The following is a 27265-nucleotide window of genomic DNA, read 5'->3' as shown; positions in this document are numbered from 1 at the left end:
ATATTAAGTCATTGGAAACATTCCCTAACCAAAAGTGTGTTCACTCTTGCATGGCTACAGTAACGGTTTAAACACACAAAGAGCAGAACATCATTTCAAGCCACTTGAATATGCACCCTTCCCTGCGATGGATGGTTAAGCTTACACAAGCGCACAGCCTGGGCTCAGGTTTCGCATCCTGTGGCAACGAGCAGTCAGGATGACTAGGACGGCGGGTAAGCGCCCCGCCACTCGCTCATTTGAGCGTGGGAGTACTATTGCGAAGTTGGGACAGAGTGAAAAATAAAACAGCAAAGATTAACTTAATCTGACGCTGGTCAAAAGGCCCAGTGGTGTACAGCAGACAGCAAAGTGATGCAGTCAAAGGACCGAGATGAGTTTTTACCCAATCATAACTACACCACAGGTCACAAGGTCAAATGCTGCCACATTATTGGGGCATGAATGTGTTTTTTTTTTTACCAAGCAAGCCTAATGTAAATGTGTCCAAAATGTCATTTTGCTGCTGTCATCTCATATCAAAAATCAATAATTTTACTTCATGAACATTATTTTAAATACTGATGAAGATTGTTAGGTCAACGTATAGTGCTGTAAGTCAAATTACCATATTTTCCGGTGTATAAGGCACATCCAAAAGCCTTAATTTTCTTCAAAATATGACCCCGCGCGCCTTATATGTGAAGTAATATTGAGCGTATTTTACAAAGATTCCACCGCGTGAGTTGGTGACGAGTCCGTACGTGACGTCACTGAAGGAATGCTCCTGACCGAAAAAAAAGGACACATTGTAGCAGTCCTTCCATCACGTCAATATATTTTGCTGCACTTGTTTGGTCTGAAAACGTCATGTTGCACAAAAAAGAGCCAGAATAGGGCGACTAAGCTCCATATAAGGAATTTATCAGCCTGTGGAAACGGGCTGATTAATTCCTCACAGGGAGCTTGGTCGCCATTTTCTGCCTCTTTTCTGGGACGCTACATTGCAGTCCAGATGCCTCAAAATGACACGGAGGACTTCTTTAATCAATTGCAAACATGTATGCTTTCCTCTTCAGAGCTATTTGAATCATATTCATAACTGGATGTGCAACAAGAAAGCATATTCTCCGAATCTGAAGCCATTGTTTTGATTCTCCAGCAATGCAAGACGTCTTGGCGTGACATCACGAACTGGGAGCGGGATTTTCTGAAAATGCCCAATTCGCAGCTTAATTTTGTGCAGATTTTGGACACTTTAAGACATTTTTATTGGTGTTTTGCATTCGAATAAAAATATCATACTGCGTGTTTTGGGTATTTTAGATGCTGTCAAACGTTTTTCTGATGTCAGTCAAGAAACAAAAAAGTGACGTCGGTTGTCCTTTAAAATGCCATTCATTGAAGTTGTGCCCTATCATGCGGTGCATTTTATATATGGAAACATTTTTAAACATGTCATACATTGAAAGTGTGCCATATATATGGGAAACTATTTTTGAAGGTTCAATAGCCTAATCCATCAATTTGCGGGAGGTCATAAGCAAATTCATGGGTGAAGCCAAAGAAAATACAGTAATAAATCATCACGATGTGAGCTCTTCAAGATTCCTGGAGAAAGAAAGTGATCCCTCAAGCTTGCTGATCTCCCACCTTTGACCTTTGAACTCAGCCTTAAAGAATGTCCCTCGCGGGTATCGATGAAGTTTGACTTTATTTCGCCACAACTTGCTTTTTTGAGCTCTTGCAAAGCTTCAAATGTCATCGCTGCTCCGAATAAACTTAACAAGTAGATACATGGAGTTATGTTGCTTTTGATGGTCACGGGAATGCATTGAAATGCAACAATCAATGGTGTTACATTCCACACACAACAGAGGCACTTCCATTGAAAGACAAAATGCCTTCTGGTTGGAATACACCAACAGAGTAAAACCACCGTATCTGCTAAACCAGATCTCCTTCTTTCTTAGAACAGGAAGAGGCCAGGTCAGATAGACTCTTTTGGCAGGTGTGATTTTGTACTGAGAGAGAGCCTTTCTCATCACCATCCAATCTTCAATGCAGTTATGGCATGGGATGAATGCCCTTTATTATCATGTCACTCATCGCTACTATGCTACTTATAGCTCGTTTTCATGTCTTCCCTTGTCACTGCATGCCATACTGCCAAAAGGAGTTAACATATATCAAGATTGAAATTCTTCTACATCAAAAGTACAAAAACATCCAACAGACGGTAAGATCAGCCAATTGCAATCTTACATGACATATATTAGTGTACCTACTGGTACTTTTGAGTTACTTACCAGGATTGGATTGGCTCATGATTGGTGTCCGCTCCTTTGGGGTCAGCTGACCTCTATTAAAAGCTCCTTGGGTGAATAACGAAAATATAGAAAAATAAAGTAAAGAAGAAGACATGGAGAGCAGAGAGAAGTGAAAAACTGAATTTGAGTACCCATGACAGATGAGTGCCTACTAGGAAAGGAATGTGAGCTCAATATGGCGGATGAGTGACAGCTTTTTGGTGAGGACAGCAGAGCATTACGGGTGTGGACATCAGGGTAACTCTTTTAGCATATCCAAAATTCTTGGTCAAGCACCACTGACGTTCATCCATTCCACCTTGGTCCCACCAAGACTATCTGTTCATGTTGCATATGTGAAATGTGTGTGAGTCTGTATGAGGCTGACCTGGCCCAACTGGAGAGGATGACTGTCTCCTTATAATTGGACCGGCCTCTGGTCTGCGCAGACCTGATAGCAAACACAAAATGCATATACAATTAAACTCCTTGGGGCCAATAAAACCTTTTTTGAAGAGAATGTTTTTGTTGTGTTTTTAATGCATGATACAAATTAGTGAAATATGAAGCAAAACAGTCTATGAGTGGTAGGGAAGAATATACAAAAAAAGTCAAAATTGAGGCAGCTGTTGAAAGCACCAATAGAAGTTCATGCATGGTTTCTGTATTGCCTAAGTTAATATGAAGTACAAATGAAACAAAAGCATCATCAGGGCTGTTGAAAGGTGATCTTTACGGTACCTGCGTTGGCACGCTGTGGGTATCTATTTGGATAGGCGCTTCCACGGAATACTTAAAAAAAACATAATGAAATGGTCAAAGAGTTTCTGCATTTGGAATAAAAGCATTTCACAAGAGGTGTAAAGTCAGTCGTCTACCTTGGCTGGGGCTCTTTCCTTGAGCACTCTGTAATTGTCCTATATCAGTGTTGAAATAACACGTGTACATTTAGGCAAGGATCAATGTAAACACCATCAACCAGGTTACATAGTCTCAAATCCACAAAGTATGTCATACTGCATTACATTTACATTACATAGTTCTCTACCAGACTAAAAAAAGCCTTTTTCACTGGATGTAAAACAAATTTGATTTTCAAACATGAATTACAGCTATTTGTTCATTCACGTTCATACAGTATATTCAGATTTTGATTTTATGTATTTAATATTTTCTTCAACATGCATTTCATCCTAATGGAAAAAGCACATTTACATTCTGAAGGTTAACCTCCACTGCATCAAATGTGTGATAAATGGTGTCATCATTATTTATGTATTTATATTATTTTTTTTAATGGCAAAAGATGTCATGCAGCCATCTATCAATTTTCTATTGCGTGTCCAAGTTAGAGTTGTAGTTGAGCTGGCGCCTATCCCAGCTGACTTTTGGCAAGGGGCCGATGTGCTGACAACTACAACTGGAGTTCAAAAGAAACATGGTGAAGCCGCATTTAGTTGTTATGGTGTACGCAAGTGGATTAAGCTGCCATTCGATGTGTAATCAGCCCTTAGCGGACATTCTTCGAAAGTAATTTTACTTCTTAAATTGACTATTTTATAGTGGTTAAACGTTGTCCTTTTACATTCGTTTAGTAAAGTTGGTCTGTCCCTCTTGGTTTATCTGCTTTCCCACTGAATGTCATTAAAGATTCTATTTGTAAATGTTTTAAGTGTCCCTGCTTGAGCGAACGCACTGACATTCCTTTTATCTGAAATACGCCAATTACAATACAGTACAATACAATACAATACATATTGATTTATATAGAGCTTTAACAACAGCTTAAGCTGTAACAAAGCGCTTAACATGGACAACTATCATATGCAGCAAATAAAAGCTGAATGTAAATAAAACGGCCTCGCCTAGTACACTCTTCCGTTTAAAATAGAACTATTTGTTTTAGCTTGAGTCAGCTGTCGAACAACACCGTGAAAAGGGCTTTGGCTAAAGACACTCAGTGATTGACACATATTATTTTAGGATGAAAATGAGTTTGATATCCCCTGATGTCACCATTATGTAGCGTTAGTTGGCTTCACTCACTTGAACTAGAAGCTGCTACAGAGGCAAGGTAAGGGTGGCTGCTGCCTATAAGAAACACAAATGGAGCAAGAAGAAAAAACATGAACTAGAAAGGAAAATTGTTTAGGAAAGTTTCCTGGCATGTGAGCCTTACATAGGTTTAGCACCATACCTCAGGTTATGAACGCTTTAGCTCACGAACTTTTTGCTTTACGAACATTAAATTCGCGAGAATTTAATCTTGGCATACGAGCTAGTTTTCGGTGGACGAACCAAACCACAGAGTCACCACTTTTCTTTGAGTGCAGACGTAGTTTGTTATCGAGTGTAGTACTTTTGCTATTATGGGACCGAAAAAGACGACACCACAGGCTAGTGTTAAGCCAAAGAGGATACAAAAGAAAATTACAGTTGAACAGAAGAAGGAGATCATCAAAAAACATGAACGAGGTGTGCGTTTGTGTGACTTAGCTGTCCCAGTACCGTTACGCAAAGTCGATCATTGCTACCATCCATTGATAATTACCATCACAAAGGTAAATAAAATGACTTCATTATACAATACAGTTTATTTCTTTAATTACAATCCAATAACACATTTATTATACACAAAATAAAGTCTATTTTGTGTAGTTTTAAGGCTTATTTAGTAGAAAATTACGTTTTATGGGGACCTGGGAACAGATTAGTCTCATTTTTAATGGTTTCTTATGGGAAATAAATGTTTGGCAAACTAACTTTTTTCCTTACACACACTTTCTGGGAACCAATTAAGTACGTACGCTGAGGTATCACGGTATTAGAAGTGACGCGAGGTGCGATCGAATGAAGTCAGTTAGTCAAATGCGCACCACACGTGCCTGGCAGTGCAGCAGCCATCTGTCATGGCAACACTTGTCATGAGCTCCTGTCATCACTTTAAACGAAGGCCCATTTTGTTTAACACGCTGCCGTTCAGATGTTAGTGAGGTGGCAGTATGGATCATTTGGAATGTCAACGCAATCCTTCACTTAACATGCACTGATCCATCCGAACACACAGAACACAGGGCACGGTTCATTTGGGCTCACCCGCATCTCTGACTTTGTGAACGACGGCGCGGGTTTTGAGAGTGGTAGGGGGTGGTGGAGGGGGAGGCGTAGTGGTGGTCGTGGGAGCCTGGGTGGTGGGGAGGACGGTGGTAGGTTCGGGTGTCGTGGTGGTGGTGGTGAGTTCAGGTGCTGCTGTTGTCGGAAGCGCAGTGTTAGCCTCGGGAGCTTTGTCTTTTTGACCTGAGAGGAGATGAAAGGCGTCAAAAACAAGATGGATAAGCACTGAGGAAGAGCGTCAACTGTCGCCGAGGTCATTTTAATTTTTTTGAAAGAATGATGACATTATTATGACTACACATTCAACCTGAAAAGAATCTAACCTACCGTATTTTCCAGTGTTTAAGGCGCTCCGGAGTATAAGGCGCACCCCAAATGAATTGTGTATTTTCAATTTCTTTCCATTTATAATGTGCTCCTTCAATGAAAAACGTTTTCTAAATATAATATATAAATATATAAAAGTTTTCCAAATACTGTACATTTCTCCACTGTGAGACTATTAACTCATTCACTGCCAGATATGTATCCACTCCAATGCCCTGCAGGGTTTTTGTCTTTTTCAAGCAAATTGCAGGACCCACAGAATATTGAGTTTTAGGACTACATAAACATTCACTGTAGTGTGAGAAACTTCAGACTCTCATCTTTCATCGGAAAAAAAGGGTTAATTCCTAAATAAAATGAGCTTGAAATGAGGGCGGCTGTCTAAAATACAATACAATACATACATATTGATTTATAGAGCGCTTAAACAACAGCTGAAGCTGGAACAAATTGCTAACATGGAAATGCTGCATGCTCCCTTGTGGAAGGGAAAAAAACATTGCCAAAGGCCATGGCTAGCGCTTCATCGTCACCCAAACAAGAAAAAACAAAACCCAAACAAATTCGGGAATGCCGCTCTACGTCATATTTTCAATTCCCGAATACATTTGTGAATGGCAGTGAATGAGCTAAAGGCTAATCTAGTAAATCAGATCACATTATAAGGCGCGACAGTAGAGCTTGGCATTACGCACGACTTCTTCTACACGGGTAAATGTCGGTGGCTGTTGACAGCAGTTGCGAGGCCTGTTTGTGGCTCATTATTCCTTCACATATAAGGCGCATCTGCGTATAAGGTCATCTTTTGAAGAAAATCAAGGCTTTTGGGTGCACCTTATACACTGGAAAATACGGTAAATGTTATTTCGAATGAAATCATTAGTAGAAGTCTGTAAAAATGTGGCACTAAACTCTTATTCGGAACCTCTAAGTTAGGTTCCTGAATGATTTATTTATTTAGTAGTCCTAATAAATAATAACTTAAGAGTGGGTGAAGCTCTGCACAAATGTGTGTAAAGTATATTTCCACTTACTTGTCTTCACATATGTTGGTCTTGAAGGGACAAAGTCAAGGGTAGATGGGTAAATTACGCCCTTCTTGGGCTTCCCCTCTTAAAATATATAAAATAAAAAACAATTTAAATCAAATCAGTTGAGTATTGATTCCAATGATGTGCTAAAGAAAACGTGCAGTGAATACCCATGACAACGAAGGATTCTCTCCATTTAGGAAGTGAAAGAGAGCGCACGCCGTTGGAGTTGCTGCCTTTATAGGTGTTCTGGCCGGCCATTTTCTTCACAATCACTTTTCCTCCCGAATTGTTGATGATGCCACTATTGGTAAATATGCACCTCTCTTTTTAGCTTCCTAAGTAATCATCTTAATAATCGTCATCAGCGCAGTCTCTACCTGTGGATCGCTGCGTTGCAGATGCTGGAGATAGAGGCGAACACACTTGTGCCATACACCTGCTGCTTAGTCTCCCGACAGTGCGACGGGCATTTGACAATGAATTCCGGGAGACTAATCTTTCCGGCTCGTACATCGCACTCGATGGCTGGAACAACTATAAAGAGGGGAGACTGTCAGATTTACCTGTTGTTTTGACAACATTGCAGTCACAGAATTGATTGATCCGATTACCCATTAAGCAGATACGCTGATTAAGGGGATTGTAAGCACAATTAATGCATTGTAACAGCAGGACTCAAAACAATGTCACTGAGGATTTGTTGCTTGAGGTTTAGCCTCTCGTATAATTTACTTAAGTGGATGACATGACGTTTTTTTTAGAAATGCATATGATGGCTATTTCAGAAAATGCTGTGAGGAGTGTCGTTAGCAAAATGCATTACTAGGACATACTGTAATTCGATATACAATGTACAGTAAAGTCTCGCTATATCGATATCGGATATATCGATAGTCCCGGTTATATCGATACTATTTCTATGCACGCACGGAGAAAATTACATGCAAACAGGGTCGGATATATCGATAGTCCCGGTTATATCGATATTTTTTCTGACTCCCTTGAATATCGATATAACGAGACTTTACTGTATATATATATACAATGGACTTGCTCGTACAAATCAACACGATACCTTCATGTCAACAATGTCTTTTGCATAACTTCCCTGTCGATAAATCTAGTGTCAGCATCTACATTATGAAGTGATTTATACTTAAGTAATTTATCAGTAAGGTGGGGATGACAGAATCGACAGCATAGGAGGAAGAAGGCGTAGACGACCACATCGTAACTGACACGATAATGACATTTTGTGAGTCAATGATAGCTACCTTGCTTTGGTTTCTTGCTCTTTGACCCGTTAGGCTTGGCCCGGCAAGTGCAGGACAGAAGCAGTGCTGTTAGTAAAGGAAAAGTAAATTCTCATGACAATTTGACGTATTGACAATGTAGAAAAACAAAATGTATTTTCATGCACAAAAATACATTTTAGCAGAATGACGCGAACAAATACTATTACAAGAGTTATACTATCAATCATGTCACCAGTCTGTGGAAATAATTCACTCAAAATGTCTATCTGCAAATATAATGAAAGCATTAAAGGGCACCCGACGTCACTTTTTTGTTTTTTAAGTGACATCAGAAAAACGTTTTATAGCATCTAAAATACCCAAAACACGCAGTATATTTTTAGTCAAATGCAAAACACCAATAAAAATGTCCAAAATCTGCAAAAAAATTGAGCTGCGAATTGGGCATTTTCAGGAAGTCCCGCCCCCAGTTCGTGACGTCACGCCAAGACGTCTTACATTGCTGGAGAATAAAAAACAATGGGTTCAGATGCGGATAATATGCTTTCTTGTTACACATCCAGTGATGAATATGATTCAAATAGTTCTGAAGAAAAAAGCATACATGTTTGCAATCGATTAAAGAATTTATTCCGTGTCATTTTGAGGCAAACGGGCGGGGGGGAATGTCGCACCCAAAAATGGCGACCAGCTCCCGTGAGGAATGAATCAGCCCGTTTCCACAGGCTGATACATTCGTTCCATGGAGCTTGGACTACCTCTGCTGGCGGCTTTTGGATTTAACACACGGTTTTCAAAAAAAAAAAAAAAAAAAAAAAAAACAGTACAGCAAAATACATTGACGTGATGGAAAGACGCTACAATTCGTCTTTTTTATGGTCAGGAGGCGGTCCTTTTCTGACGTCACGTGAGGACTCGTCACCAACTCAAAAACAAGACTTCCTGAATGTTCAGCACGAGTCTTAAAGGGTAAAAATATAGCTATATGAGGTGGAATCTTATTAAAATACGCCCAGTAGAAGTCATTTGAAGCCATTTTACAAATTATGGACACAACTTGACCATCCTAATACAGTAAAGTCTCGTTATATCGATATTCAAGGGAGTCCGAAAAAATATCGATATAACCGGGACTATCGATATATCCGACCCTGTTTGCATGTAATTTCCTCCGTGCGTGCATAGAAATAGTATCGATATAACCGGGACTATCGATATATCCGATATCGATATAACGAGACTTTACTGTATATAACTTTAATGCTTGAAAAAGGTAACCACAATATTGAAGATTTCTTTCTGTGTATCGTGGTGTGGTTTCACACAACTTCAAACTACAGTTGGGTCAAAACATGATCATCTAAGTCCGACTAATACTGCGGCAGGGTCTGTGCTTTCAAATGAGTAACTAATTTTGTCATAACATCATTTTTCAAAAGGAGGCAATAATGAGGCGCAAAGGTCAATGATAGCAGGTAGAAAGCCTGGTCAACTCCTTCTTTTCCTTCTACACTGATTTTTTTTCTCAATGTTCTTTTCGTCACATTTATACTGTATAAACCCTCAGACAGATGAACTTGAAAGGATGCAGGCCCCTTAAAAAAAACAGAAAGCCAAATACCAAAGGGTCATTGAATATAAAAACAATCGCATATGTGTGTTGTCTGACTCAAAAATTTGGCTAAATGCACCATTTCTGCAGTTCAAAGGGAAAAGAAAGAGAAGAAAGCGTTGCTGAAGCATTAAGCGTCCTTCAAGACCTTGAAATATGAACTCAAATTACAGCAAAATGCCAGTATGGGGAGTTTTTGTGTATTTTGGCATTAGTTACAGGGAGATCATTCCTTTTCCAATCAGGGGTAAAAGTCTCCTCGACGAGAGATATTCCAATTTCAAACGCTGCTCTTCACATGAATTAAAAGAAAACGGATGGATGTATCTCACCGAGGCAGAGGACAGTGACTGATGTCCTGATCATGGTGTGTTGCGTGTCGGTTCCGTGGGCCAGGTGTCCCTTATATAAACTCCTTGAAAAATGAGGAAAAAACAGAACTTTAAACTTCTTCTTGACACATACCTCGACTAAAAGGTGCAAGTGAGACTTGAAATTGTACAAGATGACTTCCATTGAGGAAAAAAAAGGCTACACAGCTCGCAGCTGGCACCTGTTAGAAATGTGCGTGTAACCCTACAATACAAAGAACGTGAGACTCGATTAGAGGGTAGTGCACAATTAAATTCAACCAATGACGCCTCAAATCAGATGGCATCTCAGTTTGACAACCATGACCACATGAACCTGAATTCCAGTGAGACACGCCACATTTATTTTTGTCTCTCTTTTGTCTGTTGTAAGCAAGAGCACAAGAGCAGAATTGGGGTTGCACACTGCAGGTCAGCTGTATTGATACTAAACTTGATGAGTCGCCACAAATGACATTAGAACTCACTCCTGGTGTTCTGCGTTAGCAATAGAATGTCATAGCTCCCAACCTGGTGGGAGGTATGCGACCATCACATGACCAAAATATTACCAGATTTTCCGGTATATAAGGCGCACTGGAGAATAACGCGCACCCCTAGTGAGTGGTGTATTTTCAAAAATTTTCCATGTATAAGGCGCACCGGACTAAGGTGCGCCTTATTAATTCACATATAAGGCTTCACATATATTACTTCAGCTTGGATTTAAGAGCATTGTCAGAAAAGGGTAATTGAATATGCGTATAAGGCGCAGGGTCACCTTTTGAAGAAAATTAAGGCTTTTGGGTGCATATGTAACGGAGTTGTGCACTAAGATTATTAAATTATGACGGAAGTGACGCAACGGCGCACATTATGGCACGAAGTCCCGCCCATAGTAGTCAGAACTATTTGGACAAGTCTATGGTGAGTCGCATTTCTCACATGGTCTGGATTAACTCGCATTTTCATGATAATATCTTATTTTGTTTCCCCTTTTGTACTGTCTAGTGTTATCTAATTAAGTTCCCTGATTCCTTCCGAGTCCAGATTACTTTTTGTGTCATTATTTAATTCAAGTTTTGTCGATTGGAACTTTGAAGCACTTGTGCTTCATAGTGCTTTTCTGTTGCGTAGTTAATCACAAGACGAAAGCCATGCGACTTCACCCATCCCTTCTGCCATACTGTGTTGCAGCAATAAAAGAAATAAAAAGACACTCAAGACAGTCACTGTTGTGACACCCGTCACACATAAACTGGAAAATATTAATATTGATCTTATTGTTTTTTTGATGGATTTATTTAACCACGTGAAAGGAACCCAATATTATATAATATGATACAGGTTGCTCGACAAGACTGCAGCCAACAGTCATTGGCGAACAAAACAGAGGCCTACAATTTATGGAAAATGACAGTGGACTTTCAGTTTTTCAAACTTCCAAGCTTATCGTATTTTCCGGTACATAAGGCGCACCCAAAAGCCCTGATTTTTTTTCAAAAGTTGACCCTGCGCCTTATACACAGGTGCGCCTTATATGTGAAGTCATATTGAGCCACAACAGGTCTTGCAATGACTGTCAACAGCCACAGACGACATCACGCCCCCCCATAGAAGAAGTACGTGTAACCCCAGCCTGCCTCTACTGTAGCACCTTATAATGGTGTCCCTTATAGTCCAGTGTGCCTTATATATAGAACACATTTGAAAATACACCATTTAGTGGGGATGCCCCGGTGCACCTTATACACGGGAAAATACGGTAACATCAATTTATTTTAAGAACTTATTTAACAGTCCTCCAGTTGTTGACAGTTGAAGTTACTCCCTTGCACCCTCTTTGAATCCGCATAGTTTAAACCGAGGGCTTTATTATTGTTATGCTTCACATACGGTGAATACTTTACATTCAACAGCAGCGAGACATGCCCGATGCAGCCCAACATTTTGATCTCACATTCATGAGCACTGACTTCATTTTTTTCCACTGCTCTGCATTTTGACATGGAAGTCCGATGACTTCTTTTGCCTTGTCAGGAATAACGATTTCCCTCATGGGTGAGGGGAGTTCAGCAAGCTTGGGCAGATAAATGTGTCTCTGCTACTAAAAGGGCAGGTCTGCATTGGTAGCGGAGAGGCAATTCATCAAACTTTGCTCAGTAAAGTCGAACACTGTATGGTACTTGTCAAAATCTTTCGCATTCACATCTTCCAGAGTGCCTCGTTGTTTATACACCATTGACGCAAAAGAGATATATGACAATTATGTAAAAAAAAAAAAAGGCTGCGCATGAGACTTTCAATGCCACTCTTTGCTAGCAAGAAAACGCTATCAGAATACAGTATTAGGCTGTCCATTGACTAACAACAGTGAGTTTCCTTTAGACTTGATAAAATATACGAAAGGGACATGCTCTCACTTCAGAAATACACACAAGAAGATAAAAAAAAAACTCCAAAATGCATCCAGCAATGAATATTCATACCTGTGGGCCACAACGAATCACAAACAAGTGCTGAAGAATGAATGACTCTTTGTTATATTATTTGTTATTTAGTTTTTTTTTTGTTTGGCTTCAAGATGGCGCCGCAAGAGTCGCTGCCTTTCCGGCAGCTCCTGTATTTTGTTTTTCTACTTCTTTCATTCATTTCCTCTTCCTTTCATAACTTTGCTACTGTGAAATGTAAATTTCTCCACTGAGAGAAGAATAAAAGGTACATCCAATGTAATCCAATCCAATTCAAACTAGATGATTTATACACAACGGGAGCTGTTACCTACCCATGGTGAACTTTTGACACGTCTGTGCTCACAGGCTACTCTAGTAGTTATTCATTGCTATTCAGCATATCTGTCATGATGCCAAAAGAAATGTTAAATAATTTTGTGTGTTCTGGATTTTGGATGGGAGAAAGGTGCGCATTTCTCCCCATCCAAAACAGAGTTGGGCGACCACTAATTGATTGAGACTGATTGAGAAGGTGATTGCAACCACCTGGGAATGGCCAATTGCCGCTGGGATCTGATTGGCCAGAAGCTCAGGTGAAGCACCTTTAAAGCCAGCCTGAGCCAGTCACTTGGAGGAGGAAGAAGAGGGACAAAGGACAAGCTGGAGAGCAGTGTTACCTGGGGTCTGCTGAAAGCTGATATCAACTTCAAATAAAGAAAACTCACAATACCCTTCCTGCATCTGGCTGAGTGAACTTTTATCAACTTTCCACCTGCGTGCTGTATCGCCGCACGACAATATCGATCCATTATATCCACAGATGCACCTTTCTCCCATCCAAAATCCATGTAGTCTCGCAGTGGAGAAAATTACATTTCACAGCAGCAAAGTTATGACAAGAAGTGGAAAGGAAAGTAAGAAGTAGAAAAACAAAATACAGAGCATGTATTGACGAAAAAAATATTGTCTCACTCCCACGTAAATCCGCTTCAATTCCGAGCCGCGACAGCTCCACATACGCATCGGCGCTCTGCGCTGACGCTCGTTTCTTCTCATTACGCGCTCCTCAAGCCATGCATCCATGCAGGTGCAGACTGTACAACAGCACCAACAACGAGTCATTTTCCCATCCATAGCAGGTTCTGCAGAACGGTTCTCAGTCATGTTGTCGTAAAGCTGTCAGCTCAGACAGGCCACATAGTTGTAGGAATTATAGCACAATTCACTTCAGGGTAACACCCTCACCACAAAAGTGGATTAAGAGCGCAAAATATAATTGAGCTCTCTTCCTAAGCTTTCTTCCACAACTGCACGGCTCATATAAACAGAAAGACCCGCTCCAGGGGGGTATTTCCAATTGATGCAGTATCAGCAAGAATCGGCTTGTGCTTGATAAGAGGTACCTGGCGGGGATAACTCAGGTGTAAAAACACTGCAAACAGAATGTAGGGCATCTTTTTTCAGAGGGAAATCTAGTCGAAAGGTTATCAGTTTGCATTCACCTGCACCGTTCATACTTGAGACGTTACACATTCCCGCTCTGTAAACAAATACCAAAACCTCACAGTCAAAGGGCGCAAGGGCCGCACAAATGCATTTTGTCCCACGCTGATCCATTTGTCCTATCTTTTTTTGTTTTGGCCTTGAGTTGCCAATTTAATTTGCTAAAGGAGTGCCATGGTCACTAAATATTGCACACAATTGCATATTCTTTCCATTGTGGGACATGACAGATACACACACACACACACCAAGGGATGTGCAGCCATTGCCAAATCCTACCATTCGCTGGTGTCAAAGATGTGTTGTAAGCATGGTCAATGTGCCAAGTGCTGTATCAACAAAGCCAAATGAGAGAGAGAGCATCATGAGATCACGTCTCGATAATAGCATTGGTCAAGCGTTGTTTTATAAGGCGGGGATGAGAATGACAAATGAGATAAAAGTCTGGAGAAAAAAAGGCGGGCGGGGGGGCAAAATTATATTAATATGTACATATTAATGTAATTTCAACAAAATGTCAGTATGTATTATTTAAAATAACTTTGTGATAATATTTACTATTAATAGGAATGTATTTTTGTTCCTCATGATTGGTAAAAATCCAGCCAAACTATCGGAATAAAAGTCAACTTGCCGGGTACATACGCAAGGTTACTGCTATCTGGCCTGCGCACTGCTCATTAGCTTGCACGCTTGCTTTCTGTTGCCTCTCACAGAAGTATTTTGATGCTAACGTTAGCATGGGGCTCGTCATAGTGGCACTGACATTCGACTGTTTCATCGATGGTATTGTTCCATCATCATGAATCCATCAAATTAGAACCGGTTCTGTCCACAAAGGCGAATCATTCGGTCCATTTAACCTGATTTTTTTTACTCGACTGCTTATTCAAAAGGGGGCGTTTACTTGTTTCGACAGGATCATTCAATCAAAATGGCACTTTCCACCAACACAAGCCGAAACAGGAAATGAACAGTGAAAAAGCGAGAATACATATTTAGTTTTATCTGGTCATTTTGGTCTGAAAAAGTCAGAAATCCGCAGATCGGCGGAAAATTCTCATCCCTGTTTTTATGCTCCATGGCCTGCAGAACTGATTATAAAGGTGTTCAGGGAGATTTCTTAACCTGGTAGGATGGGCATCCGACTTGGCCAAAACAAACATGCGAATCAAACCTCTGAAGATGGAGGACACTGATTCGCTGTGGCGACCCCTTGAAGGGAAAAGCCAAAAGGAAAAGAAGAAGTAATAAATGATGGCTGAAATGTGATTGGTTAAATGCTTAAATACGAAAACACACATCTGGAAGTAGCGCAACAGGGGAAAAGAAATGAAAGGAAGCTGAAAAAATAATGATTTTGAAAGAATTGCACAAAATATAATTCTAATTAGTCTGTGATATTTTTAGGCCAGCAGAGAAGGCCTTGCAGGGCCCGACGGCACACCACTGGGTAAAATGCTTTATAATCATGAAAACACATTGTCTGCACAAAGTTGTTTTTGATTCATGTTTTGTGTGCGTATGCGTTGTTGCTTTTTTCTTATACAGTTCGTACCAGGAGCACAATATGTTTTCATGCTGCTTTTATAAGCATCACAATAGATTAAAAAATCTTAAACATTTAATTGCAGGGCAAACCTCCAGCTTGGATATAACATATTTGTCAGCAAAGTGTAATTGTATATGAATTATAGCTATTTTATGCTCTTAGGGCTTTTACAAGGCTTTATCATACATGCTACCATACAATAGTTGTAAATGTAAATGTAAAACCATTGACTTTTACGATTATGACAGCATATGATTTACTTGGGAGAAGATTGGAAACTAAAAATAGGTAAATATGTGGCAACCTCCTTAACACAGTTGTCTTGAAAGCCGACAGCACCCCCCCCCCCCCTCCCAATGCACTGTTTGGTGATCAAACCAAGTACAGCTTGGAATACTTTAATACCTGGCAACCCTTTCCGTGCAAGCCACAGCCTGCTCCCTCCAGGCTGCTCCTGGACATTTTGTTTCCACGCCAATTTTTCCTTGATCAAACTTGGCAGACATGTCAAATATAGTGCACTGCGTGAAATGTGTGCAATGCATGAACAGATTGGATCAACTCCTTCACAATGTTAATTGATAATCACCATAACAAGTTCATCTCTTTGAATGACTGCCTGCCTTGGTAATTCCGAAAAGATGCGATTTACAATGTATAAATAAATCAAGAGGATGTTGCGAAAAAACATCTTAACATTAAGATGTAAATGAAAATGTTAATCAGGGGACGAAAAAACGATGATAAAAGTTACAATAAACCCGATCACCGTTCTACAACGCCCCTGAACTCAAATCAATTACGCATAGAAAGAAAGCGGTATCCTTCTTCATTTAAGCATTAGTAAAGACCCATCACGAACTGGTTGTTTGTGCTTCAAAATTTCCCTCAGCCACCAAGTAATTAAAAATAAACTCACCCGATTAGTTCAAATATTCCTGCAGCAACGAGCGCGGTGAGTGTAAATGTTTGCGCGCTTACTTTGACGCTTCCATTCAAGTGAGTGAAACCTCCACCTGGATTTTTTCACTCGAGCGTGATCGGAGCTGCTCATTAAAAGTGGAGAAGTGGATGGGGCCAGCGTTACTCCCCATTTGCCCGTCCCACTTGAGACGCGCAAGTTCAACGCTTACGCGCAACGAGAATGACCCTGCAGCCATGCAGCACATGAGCGCGTTGCAAGCCTCTTTTAGGAAACTCGGATGTGATATTTTGAACTTGTTTTTTTCTGTCGCGCAGACAACAGACTGTCTCCACACTGTTTCATACCCACACGTATCAACATTTGATTGACAGGCATCCACTTCGAAGTCATGTACACTCTCATAAAATCTAAGCAGTCAATTACACGTATCCCCATTACCAACGCACAGTGGGGGTTTGGCCTACTAACAGCAAAAGCTAGCTTCTTTTTCACGTAATGAAGCCAATAACTCAACTTTTAATATCATTTATAATTAAAATGTAGATAAAATAAATAGAAGATCGATGAAGGAGCCAATACCTAAAATCAGTGGTGGACCTGGATTTCATCGCTAGGCCTTCAATAGTGCTACATTTGAATTAGTCCAGACTGAAAAAAGTGTGGTGTGATTTAATACAAGTTCACTAGAGGCCAATAAATGTAAATAAATGAAATGTATTATTATTATTATCATTATCATTATTATTATTATTATTATTAGTAGTAGTAGTAGTAGTAGTAGTAATAGTAGTAGTAGTAAATAAATGACCAAGCTTTCTTAATTATGTCTATTTTTACTTGAAAAGTCCTTCTTAAAAATGGCTTAAACAGTAAAGCTCCTAACAAATCAATAAATAAATAATAATAATAAAAATCAACAAACAAATAAACAAATGAATACATACATAAATAAATAGATAAAATGATAAATAGATAAACTTAGTTCTCGCTTTTGTCAGTTTAACATCGCTCATTTTACTAGGACTTTGTACAGTATTTTGAAAAATTTCCACCATTATTGGCAATTTATCCAGAAGTACCATTAAAACAAAGTAAAAGGTCCAATTAAACGGCGAGGAGATTTGGATTATGACTTCATTCTCATCTATACATGTTTGATGCCGGTTCATATACTTCCATAAAATCAACCAACCATGCCGTACGGACCTTAGTTTGTGTCAGAAAAGGGCCTTTTTGAAACGTTTTTTTCCCACACAAATTGGAAAGGCGGTTTACGCAATGTGGCTAATCTAGAGTTTGCATCATGCTTGTGTGTTTTTGGGGGTTCATTACTCTGGCTGTCTCCCACATTCTGAAAACATCCTAGGCCACGGAAAACTCTTAATTGTCCATTTAGTTTTGTCTAAATGTGGTTCGTGACTGACTATTGTATCCTGCCTATTAAGGCAGAGGGCCACCACACAATGAACCTTTGTCCTGTTAAGGCATGTTTTTCCTCATCACTTTTTCCAGCCTAATCATTCATGCGGAAAACTAATTGTTACGTATGAGAATCCAGTTGTGATTAGCTGCCGTAATATAAAAAAACAGATAGAAGGGGATTGTCTTAGATTGTGAATATGTGACCCTACTGTTGTAAAACAACATACCTGCTGATCATGTAAATAAAAGCCTTGTTTTTTTTTATTCGCAGACACGATACACACACAGTGTGGAATCCCTCTGAGAACGTAGGATGTAGGAAGTACGTTAGCATGAGAAGCCGGAGGCACCATGTGCGTGAGTGCCATCACATACCTGGGATGAGATGGAGACAGTTTCCAGATGTGTTGGTGCCACTGAGCAACTTTGTTTGAAGCCGTTCTGACCACCGAAGCTTAATTTTGTCTACGTTACACGTTTGGGGAAGCTTTATGCTGACATTTTATGGGGGCTATATGGTCATTTCCAGTTGGGACCTGACATGTATGAAGCCAGAACCCCTTTGGTGATGGTTAGAATGACTGAGAAGATATACTGTTTGCGCAAATATTTTTTCTTCCGATAATTAATTTGATAATTGCATTATTTTTAATTGGAATGTCAGTGCCATTTGACTGTTATCCCTGGACAGCTCTGGGGCGATGGGCAGCATTTTAACAGCCCCGCTTTGTTCAGTGGAAAGGTTGATGTGGAACTGTCATGGCTTGGAATTGAAGCGGATTTACGTGGGACAGGACATGTGAGACAATCTCTTTTCATCAATGGATGCTACAACTTAATGTTTGCTTTGAAAACTTAGCTTGTAACAGACGTGCACATTACATCATGACGGCCTTGATCCACTGGTAAAAAGGAGGCTTTGATCCTCTTTTTCATCAAGAAGTGCTTCATGCAACATAGAGGGTGCAGAAAGTGCTTAAGATTGAAGACTGTCTTTTGTGACCTGCATATTATTTGTTATTTTGTTTTTTGTTGTTGTTTTGACTTCAAGATGGCTGCCTTTACAGCAGGTCCTGTATTTTGTTTTTCTACTTATTACTTTCCTTTTCTTTTACTTTCATCACTTTGCTGCTGTGAAATGTAAATTTCTCCACTGCGAGAATAATAAAGGCTATTCTAATCCAATTTTACATTTACATTGAACTACTTTCAAAACTATTTTGAAATATTCATATACCTTTCTCATGTCTTAATTTATGAACATAGACCTGATCTGCGTCTCAGGGGAATCCAATGGTTTGAGCGAAAGCACCTCGGGAAATTCAGCTCAAATCCAACCACACTGGTTTGTTAAAAACACTCAGTACCGTGTTTTTTTAATTTGAGCAGCATGGTGTGACTCGTTTCAAAACTGTCAAACACTTCTAGTCGATGAAATCGACAACACTACATGACGTCGCAGTCAGAAAATAATTTATTGAAAGTAGTCCTGCATTTTACATCTTTTATTAAGATGAATAAGAGCAAATAATAGAAAATTCTCTCTTTATTTTCAGACAGTATAATAATTCAAGTACGGTTTCAAGTAGAATGGTTCCATCTTTAAAGTCTGTCACAGCAATATTCTGATGTTTCAATATGTGAGGGCAAATTAATATGGAAGATCTCTTGTGTGTGAAATGGAGGAGTCCGTGGAGGACTATTGACCCCTGAGTCATTCTCAGGATTGTATTGCATCGCTTCTTTCACTGTGTATTTGGCCTCCATTACCTGGATAGGAAGCGGTGCAGTTGGGGGCGTGGCCTCAGCTTTAAGTTTCATATTTTTAAAGCGTTGCAGACGTATCACATCCCTGTTTTCCCTGGTACATGGCAGGAGGGTGTAGACATCCTTGCGAAATTTGGAGCTCATACCGAAATAGATGAGCGGGTTGTAGAAGCTGGCCGACTTGGCAAAGAGTCGGGTGATGATGCTGGTTGTGCTTGGCACATGGAACCCCCATGCGGACCACATGGATACGACTGCATAGGGTGACCAGGCCATGATGAAAGCCGTGCAAATTACAATAGAAATCTGGAGAGAGGAACATGAAGTCACAATTGGCAGGATTACAAGAAGACAAAGAAAAAATTAGGCTCTATATGTGCGGTGAATGAATTATCTGTAAATTGACATCCTCGGTAATGGCCAGCAGGGGGGGACTGTCGAGGACAATTACATGAAAGAACAAAGGCCATGCATAGCCCAGCCAAGTCCGGGTTAGAACATGCTATACCATACTATATACTATACGCAGGAAGATGGATTTTTAACCTCAAACTTCAGAAGTCTGAGGCAGGTGTGATCGCCGTCCATGCAAACGATTATGTTGAAAAACTTTTCAGGCTTTTATCTACAAGCAATTTAGCACTGCTTCACTGAAGCAGAAAGTACTCTGGCTGCATTCCACATTCAGAAACAAATGTTAGGTTAATTGAAGTCACTCATTCATTGAATGGCATTTTCCTTTTTCCAGGAGTGTTGAAAACTCCGACACCTAAATTTGATATTATCTGCACACGGTCTTACAATTATAGTGCTACTGCCACCTACTGCTGTGGATGTGCAATCATACTCTTCCCAATCATATTCTTTTCCCAAAAAGCATAATCCCTGCCATCGAACTACACCCACTCCTTGCCCAGGGTGGGCTCCCCTCAATATTTGATAAGGACTGGATTAAGGGGTTTTGGCTTTTTCTTGAGTCCTTGAGTCCTTACCAATTAATGAGGGGTTCACATGGTTAACCATTAAAAATCAGTGTGTTTAAAGACAACGACTATGACTTCTACGCATTCATTTTCTTGACTGCTTCGGGCATTAGGTTTGCGGGTGATCTGTAGCCAATACAAGCTGACCATGGTATGCTGTGGATTCGTCACCAGCCATTTAGTTACAAAGCAGATTACAAACAACCGTTGACACTGACATTCACACCGAAAGACAATTCAGTGACTTCAATTAACCTAACATTTGTTTTTGAATGTGGAATGCAGCCAGAGTACTTGGAGAGAATCCACGCAAGCATCAAGAGAACACACTAACACCATTCAGAAAGGCAGGGGCCAAGATTTGAACTCCTAACCTCAAAACTGTGAAGCCGACAAGCTCACCTCTAGACATAACACCCTGCTGTGATGGCGAAAATACTACTAGATTTGGAAACAACATGACTTTTTTGAGGGATGGTGAAGACGGGTAGTATTTGCATACCCTTGTGACGTCTCTCTCCACCTTCCTTTGGCGGCCAGTGAGGTAACCTTCGGCTGACATGGCATTAGTGCTTTTGACTGTGTTGATGATGGAAATGTAGGAGGAGAGCATAATCATCACAGGGATGAAGAAGCAGAAAATGAGAATGGAGATGATGTAAGACTTGTGGATAGTGGAGTAATTGGCTTTGGACCAGTCCACCTCACAGGTTCCATATCCTCGATCTGCATTGTCAGACATGAACTTATGAGTATAAGAAGTCCACTGTGTTTTCAGTAAAAAAAAATCACCTCTTTCTACAGACCTGTGTAACTGCCCCAGCCCAGCAACGGTGCAATTGACCAAAACGCTGCTCCGGTCCAAATGCAGATCAGTGATATAGCAATGGTGTTCATGCTGATGCAGCAACCTACAAAAAAGAATCTCTCATGAATGAGTGAAGACAAATTGGGAAAATGGCAACCAACAGACTTAAAAGAAGAATACTTGCTTTTATCAATTCTAGTATGTGACAATAAAAGAGCAGGTAGGTCCTTTGTTATGATAACAACCTCAACAAATACCAGAGAATAAAGATTTAAAAAAAGACCTCTGTTGACTAGGTAAACGCAGCTTTGCGTTCTTTGGAAGAAAACCACTTCTCTGTGCTGAACTCACTTATCATATGTCAATAAAACCAGGTGACATCCAGTAAAGTTTGCAGTACCTTTTGTCGAATTTGCTTTGTGCGTACAAGGCAACGAATTCTACTGTGTGGTTAACAGCCCCAACCCAAATGATCCACATCAAATGTTATCCCACATGGATCAAACATGTAAAAAGACAGATTTGACTTTGATGAATGACCACAAACATGGAAATGGTTAAAATGGTCATCACACAGCCTCAAACATAGAAACTGTCACTTTAAGGAACTTCATGACATGTTGGCATATGGAATCACAAGGGACAAGTGGTGATTGTTTCCACCACTCAAGTTGGTATTAAGGTTTTTATTAAACCCTTGTCTCGGGCAAGAACTAGAGGAATGTGAAAAGTGTGTGAGAGCAGAATCAGACCTTTGTTGGGGTGGCACCCCTTGATGTATCTGGTAACACTGATCACGGTCAAAGTGTTGATGCTCGCCAGGCCAAATAGCAATGTGAAGAAACCGTCCACCTGATTGGACACACAAATATGCGTAGAAGAATGAGGACATTTACAAGATTTACATTTGAGTGGTGATTTTTGTAGGGGGGTTGGGGAGAGATACATTTTCCAATTGTACTGGTAAGGTCAAGCACGATTCGTTATGGGACGCTTCTGATATGTTTAGATATGTAAACACATTTTCAAATTAATATATACTGTATAGGTTCTTAGGTCACCTTTTAATAGCCCAAATAACCATACAATTACAAAAAAGACGAAAAAAAACTTTAACCAAAGAACACAATGTAAGAGTCAGACTCCGATCTTCCGAGTCAGATGACATAGGATGAACAGAAAATAAAAGTAACCTTTCGTCATCAATCACATTTTTAGTATATTTAATCTTCACACAAAGTGTTAATAGTTAACCTTGAAGCAATTCAGCCGAACTGTAATATAAGGAATGACGCATACAGTTGACGTCGGAGTCATAATTTTTGAATGTACATTGTTTGCCTTCACTTTTGTTTCTCTTGTTTTTGTAACACACCTTAAGAGCGGTGCTTGTTTTTGATTGAAGACTCACCAAAAACCTGGTGCTTGTTAAAACCTACAAAAGTTTTATCCTCTAACACACAATGTGCTGTTTCTAAAGTTGAGGTCCAGGATGTTTTACTTCTCCAAGTCCTTTGTTTGGAAAGACAAATGTTTGATTATCTTTTAATCCTAGGTCTCCTTAAACATAATGATACTACTGTCCTTGGATTCCGTCTGGCTGCAAACATCCTGTTGTTTGCAGTTAACACGGGCCAGTTGAGGTTTCCTGACTTGATCCCTTTTCTTGATCTCTCTTAGTCTTAATCCTATTACTGTCCGTCATCACGTTACCTTCACCCTCACATTGTGCCGCTCATCCATGTCTGAATTCAAATGTGACATTAAGTCATTGAAATCTCATTAGGTAGAGGCAATCTTCAAATTGTGTAAGGACCCCGTTTTGACCCATTTGGAAAATGACAGAAATTAAACACAGATCAGGCAGATGTTGGAACCATTCATGTCTCATCATGCTTCTTGCTAAAATCGACTAATGCTTCTCATGCACTTTCACCTTCTTCCATCCTTTATTCCTGTCGGCGAGCTCTACCCTCTTCCTTTCTCGGGTGAAATAAAAAGCTTGGCTCAGCAATACTGTTTTTTTTTTCTCCGTCACAGTTGAATGTGTACGAGATGAGATCACGAAGTCTGATTTTGAGGGTTCATGCTTCAGTGAGTTCTAGATACGCAATTTTAGTTCATCCACCGACATAATAATTACGGACCGGTCATTGTGATTAACGTTTAGGAATCTTATGGGAACATTCTTCAGCTTCTTTTGATGTGTTTGGTTGATTACGGTTGATATTGTGGTCACAGAGTTACCTTGTGTAAAAGCCTCTGCGTGCGGTAATCTTATTACAGATTTAACCTTCAGCACACATGCATGAAGCTACGCGCAAAATCCCTTTCACACATGCGTATTTGCATGTGTACCGTGTGCCACTCAAAGACAAGTTCCTTTAATTTACTTCATTAGTTGGGATTGACAAAATCAAGGAAGCAGATGCATACACGTGGCATCACTCAAGAACATGATCGTGCGAGTGACTTTTTTGAATTGGATGTTCGTTTTACCTGACAGGTCCAAATCCAGGAGATTATAAAACCATCGTCCTTAAAGATATTGAATATTTCCAAAATCCCTCTGGAGTAACCAAATACTGAGATGCTGGCATCCGAGACGGCGAGATTAAAAGTGAGGAAATCTGTAGGTTGTAGAGAAGCCCTTTGTCGGTACAGGACAAACATCACGAGGCTATTACCAAACCATGACAGCCAACCTGCAAAAGGACAAATTGAGGTCATAAGATTATTGGTGGAATTCAATGAAACAGTTGAGTCAAAGATTATGATTAATTAAAATACATGTTTAACTTCTTTTAATGCATTGTGAATAAGAACATATTTGAATGCCAGATGGGAGAAATATTTATACTGCATTTTATTGTTTGTCATATCGTTAAAAAGCCTGAGAAATCGAGCATTGCACCGGTTAACCGAGGCCATTTAGAAGCAAATTAATGACATAATATAACATCTTGTTTATCGAACCTAACTTTCTAACCTTGAACTTTGTCAGGGGGGTTCTTATTGACAATAACATCATCAACAAGTCAAGACTGTCACCGTTTTAAGTATCAACCGACCCACCTAAAACCAGCAAGTAGACTCCAATGATCGTCTCTCCATGTTCAGACAGCGGAGGCTCTGAATGCAGATTACTCAGGTTGTTATTCCTCCATGGAATATTCACAACCTTCATCGGAAAACCCTTCAGTGTTATTTCCATGGTCTTCGTGGTTTACGCCAAGGCATGAATTCTCGCTGCCCTCACTTCTCCTTCCACCCGGACACTCTATGATGATCCAGTCGAGACGAACGGTCTGTTCACTTTAAATCCTGCTTAGACACGGCCACTAATACCTCAGCGCTCACTGTCCCAGTGATTGTAGAGCTAATCCTAGCTATTTGATAACAACTAAGTAGTGAGATGTTTTAGTGGGAAATTCTCGCTTGCAGGAAATAATAGTCTGCTCAATCACCAGGATTAATTTTTTCTATTGACAGTATCAAACTTTCTCTGAATCAAACAAAATGTAGACTCCGATTGTAAAATATATCAGTGCTGTATGATTTGTATGGTTTGAACCAAGTACCGTAACATCAATCAAATAATATTGTTTATTTGGCAGAGTGATTAACAAGGTAACCCACATTTGCAGAAGTCGCAACTCATGGTGCCCTTGAGCAAAGCACTGAACTCTTTCAGTTCCTGTGCAACTGCATGTGGGTGTGAACCCACCACTGTGTGGCGTGCACTGTGTGGCGTGTGTGGCAATACAACACACTCTACTTGTGTAGATGTAAAATACATGACAGAGCTAAGAATATAACTTTGGGGATCTGCATGTGCATTAAATTGAGTTGGAGGATACAGAATAAAGACAGACAAACAAACTAAGTGCCTTTCAAACCTAAATTCCCAACATATTGTGCAGCCTCCAGGTTGTTTGGATTAACTCGAAGGAGTAATATCAGTGATTAAACCCTTAAGACAAAGCCATGCAAACGGCTTCCCTCAGTTTGGGGCCCTCCCACAAAGACGCCATGTTGCAGCTGGCCTTGCTGGCTCTACGCTTGGACGTGACAGTGGTGAAGATCCTCTCACATTACTTGAGGCAAAAGAGCAGCTGTTCCCTCAACTGGACCCACGCCGCCATGTAGATTTTCAAGAGAGGTACTGGAAAAACATCCTGTCTCTTTACATCATCCCTGCATGGAAGAAGTCATGAACAGAACTGCCGGGAAAAGGTCCCACACTGTGTTGTGTGGTCTGGTAGCAATTTCAGTCCTGTCCAAGTTATCAGCAAAAGGCTTTTTTCATAGCATATAACATATTGGTTTTTCTCAAGAGAGGTGAAATCACTTCCACAAGACAAGGTTGATGTGTGTGATGGCTTACGTCATACTTGCGTGGCGGCACTTCCAGGCCCGAATGTCACAGAAACGATGTGAGTAATGCTCAAACATCATCAGACTGATTCAATGGGAGCAGCTGCAAGCCGTACAAAGACAAATGATACAGTAGGTGGCGGGTTTGGGATGATTTCACATTTTTGTTGTTCAATGTAGACTTTACCATTCCCCCTGCTACCTTCTCATCGTAATCATTTTTGTCACAAAAGAAGGAATCTTAGGTGCCTGCCCAATTGGCTCTGTAATGAAGTGACAGTCAGCACATTGTTTCACTCTCCTGCCCGCCACAGAGCTGCTCTGCTGGCCCTCGGAATGTTAAAAGGAAGACCACTGCTGCTGCCAGATGCCACGCAGCGTCTGATGTCCTATCCATCAAATCCTTTCTTTGAGTTTTTAGGCCGCTGGGTTGAGAGAGAGAGAGAGAGAGAGAGAGAGAGAGAGAGAGAGAGAGAGAGAGAGAGAGAGAGAGAGAGAGAGAGAGAGAGAGAGGCAGAGAGGCAGAGAGACAGAGAGACAGAGAGAGAGAGAGACAGAGAGAGAGAGAGAGAGAGAGAGAGAGACAGAGAGAGAGAGAGAGAGAGAGAGAGAGAGAGAGAGAGAGAGAGAGAGAGAGAGAGAGAGAGAGAGAGAGAGAGAGAGAGAGAGAGAGAGGGAGAGAGGGAGAGAGAGACAGAGAGAGAGAGAGAAAGGGAGAGAGGGATGGAGCTAAGAGGAAAATTAACCTCTGACCCAAGCTGTCACCCATCCACCAGCAAACACAAGAGCCCAGTCATCACTTGGTCCCTGCCTTCAACTGAGAGACGTCGCATGAAAAACAGGCTGCACTGATCAGTGCGCGTGCAGGACCAGAGTCATGTTTGGCGGATTCCTTGGTGAAATGAGCCTTCCAGTTTCAATAATGTGAGAATGGTCCCTGACTGTAACCACGTTCATTCGTGCCTAATGTGAAATTGCAAAGTTGATACATTATTTTGAGAGGTGGGTCAGTGCTAGTTCTGTCTAACACTTGAGCAAGGCACCTGGAATTAAACAGGTCCGGAGATGGGGTTGCTCTTTTTAGGTCAATCAAGTAAAGACATTTTGTTGAAGGAATTTTTTATCCATAGTCCCCATAAATTGTGTCTATTTTTGACGGTATATAATATATTTCCGTTTGGATCACAGTGGTGCCAACACAGCGCCTTTTGAGTCAACACACTTGACTCTCACTTCTAAGGTTTGATGGTCAAATCTCAGCTTCCTCCTGCATCCCCAAAACCTATGATAGGTTCATTGAATAGTCTAAATAGTCCTCTGATGCAAGTGTTAAGTACCTGAGATTGGCTGACAACCAAACATGGTATACCCTGAACAGTTTGCCAGCCAATCGCAGGGGACACAGAACCGAACAACCATTCGCTCTCACACTCATACCTTGGGACAATTTGGAGTGTTCAATCAGCCTGCCATGCATGTTTTTGGAATATGGGA

General features: G+C 40.5%; 2 protein-coding genes across 5 annotated transcripts in view; both read right to left on the bottom strand.

Annotated features, from left to right (window-relative positions):
* vit (vitrin) overlaps positions 1-16560 on the bottom strand; it is a 30732-nt gene extending 14172 nt beyond the window's left edge. Inside the window, exons 1-12 of one of the 3 annotated variants that reach the window (XM_089012473.1) lie at positions 16409-16560; positions 9964-10046; positions 8038-8103; positions 7141-7297; positions 6931-7064; positions 6764-6841; positions 5385-5585; positions 4335-4379; positions 3167-3205; positions 3030-3080; positions 2677-2739; positions 2289-2354 (exon numbers count right to left, since the gene is read on the bottom strand). In XM_089012473.1, coding sequence (XP_088868599.1) covers positions 2289-2354; positions 2677-2739; positions 3030-3080; positions 3167-3205; positions 4335-4379; positions 5385-5585; positions 6764-6841; positions 6931-7064; positions 7141-7297; positions 8038-8103; positions 9964-9997 — 934 coding nt within the window. In that variant the 5' untranslated portion in view covers positions 9998-10046; positions 16409-16560. The remainder of the gene's footprint in view (positions 1-2288; positions 2355-2676; positions 2740-3029; positions 3081-3166; positions 3206-4334; positions 4380-5384; positions 5586-6763; positions 6842-6930; positions 7065-7140; positions 7298-8037; positions 8104-9963; positions 10047-16408) is intronic. The other 2 variants (XM_089012475.1, XM_089012476.1) reach the window with 2 other exon arrangements.
* Positions 16561-19326: 2766 nt separating this feature from the next.
* Positions 19327-26133, bottom strand: opn6a (opsin 6, group member a). 2 transcript variants are annotated; one of them, XM_089012506.1, is made up of 7 exons: positions 25782-26133; positions 24470-25591; positions 23894-24099; positions 22147-22246; positions 21393-21497; positions 21089-21312; positions 19327-19909 (listed from the first exon to the last, which is right to left on the bottom strand). In XM_089012506.1, the coding sequence occupies exons 2-7, from the start codon at positions 24606-24608 to the stop codon at positions 19439-19441; spliced, it is 1245 nt and encodes a 414-aa protein (XP_088868632.1). In that variant the 5' UTR covers positions 24609-25591; positions 25782-26133; the 3' UTR covers positions 19327-19438. The 2 variants fall into 2 exon arrangements, with proteins under 2 accessions (XP_088868632.1, XP_088868631.1); XM_089012505.1 differs by having other exon boundaries at positions 24470-26133.
* Between the last annotated feature and the right edge of the window lie 1132 nt (positions 26134-27265).

Source organism: Hippocampus bargibanti, linkage group LG13, assembly GCF_051943395.1.
Source record: "Hippocampus bargibanti isolate YZ-2025 linkage group LG13, ASM5194339v1, whole genome shotgun sequence".
Classification (NCBI taxonomy): domain Eukaryota; kingdom Metazoa; phylum Chordata; class Actinopteri; order Syngnathiformes; family Syngnathidae; genus Hippocampus; species Hippocampus bargibanti.
Note: the sequence above shows the minus strand (reverse complement) of the source record. Positions and strands in the feature narration are given on the sequence as shown.

Excerpts from the sequence above, each read along its gene's own strand:
- opn6a (XM_089012505.1), bottom strand. The coding sequence starts at position 24,608 with ATGGAAATAACACTGAAGGGTTTTCCGATGAAGGTTGTGAATATTCCA. Across the intron at positions 22,247-23,893 it reads CCTGGATTTGGACCTGTCAG|GTGGACGGTTTCTTCACATT; the intron begins GTAAAACGAACA and ends GTGTCCAATCAG. Across the intron at positions 21,498-22,146 it reads GGGGTGCCACCCCAACAAAG|GTTGCTGCATCAGCATGAAC; the intron begins GTCTGATTCTGC and ends TCTTTTTTGTAG.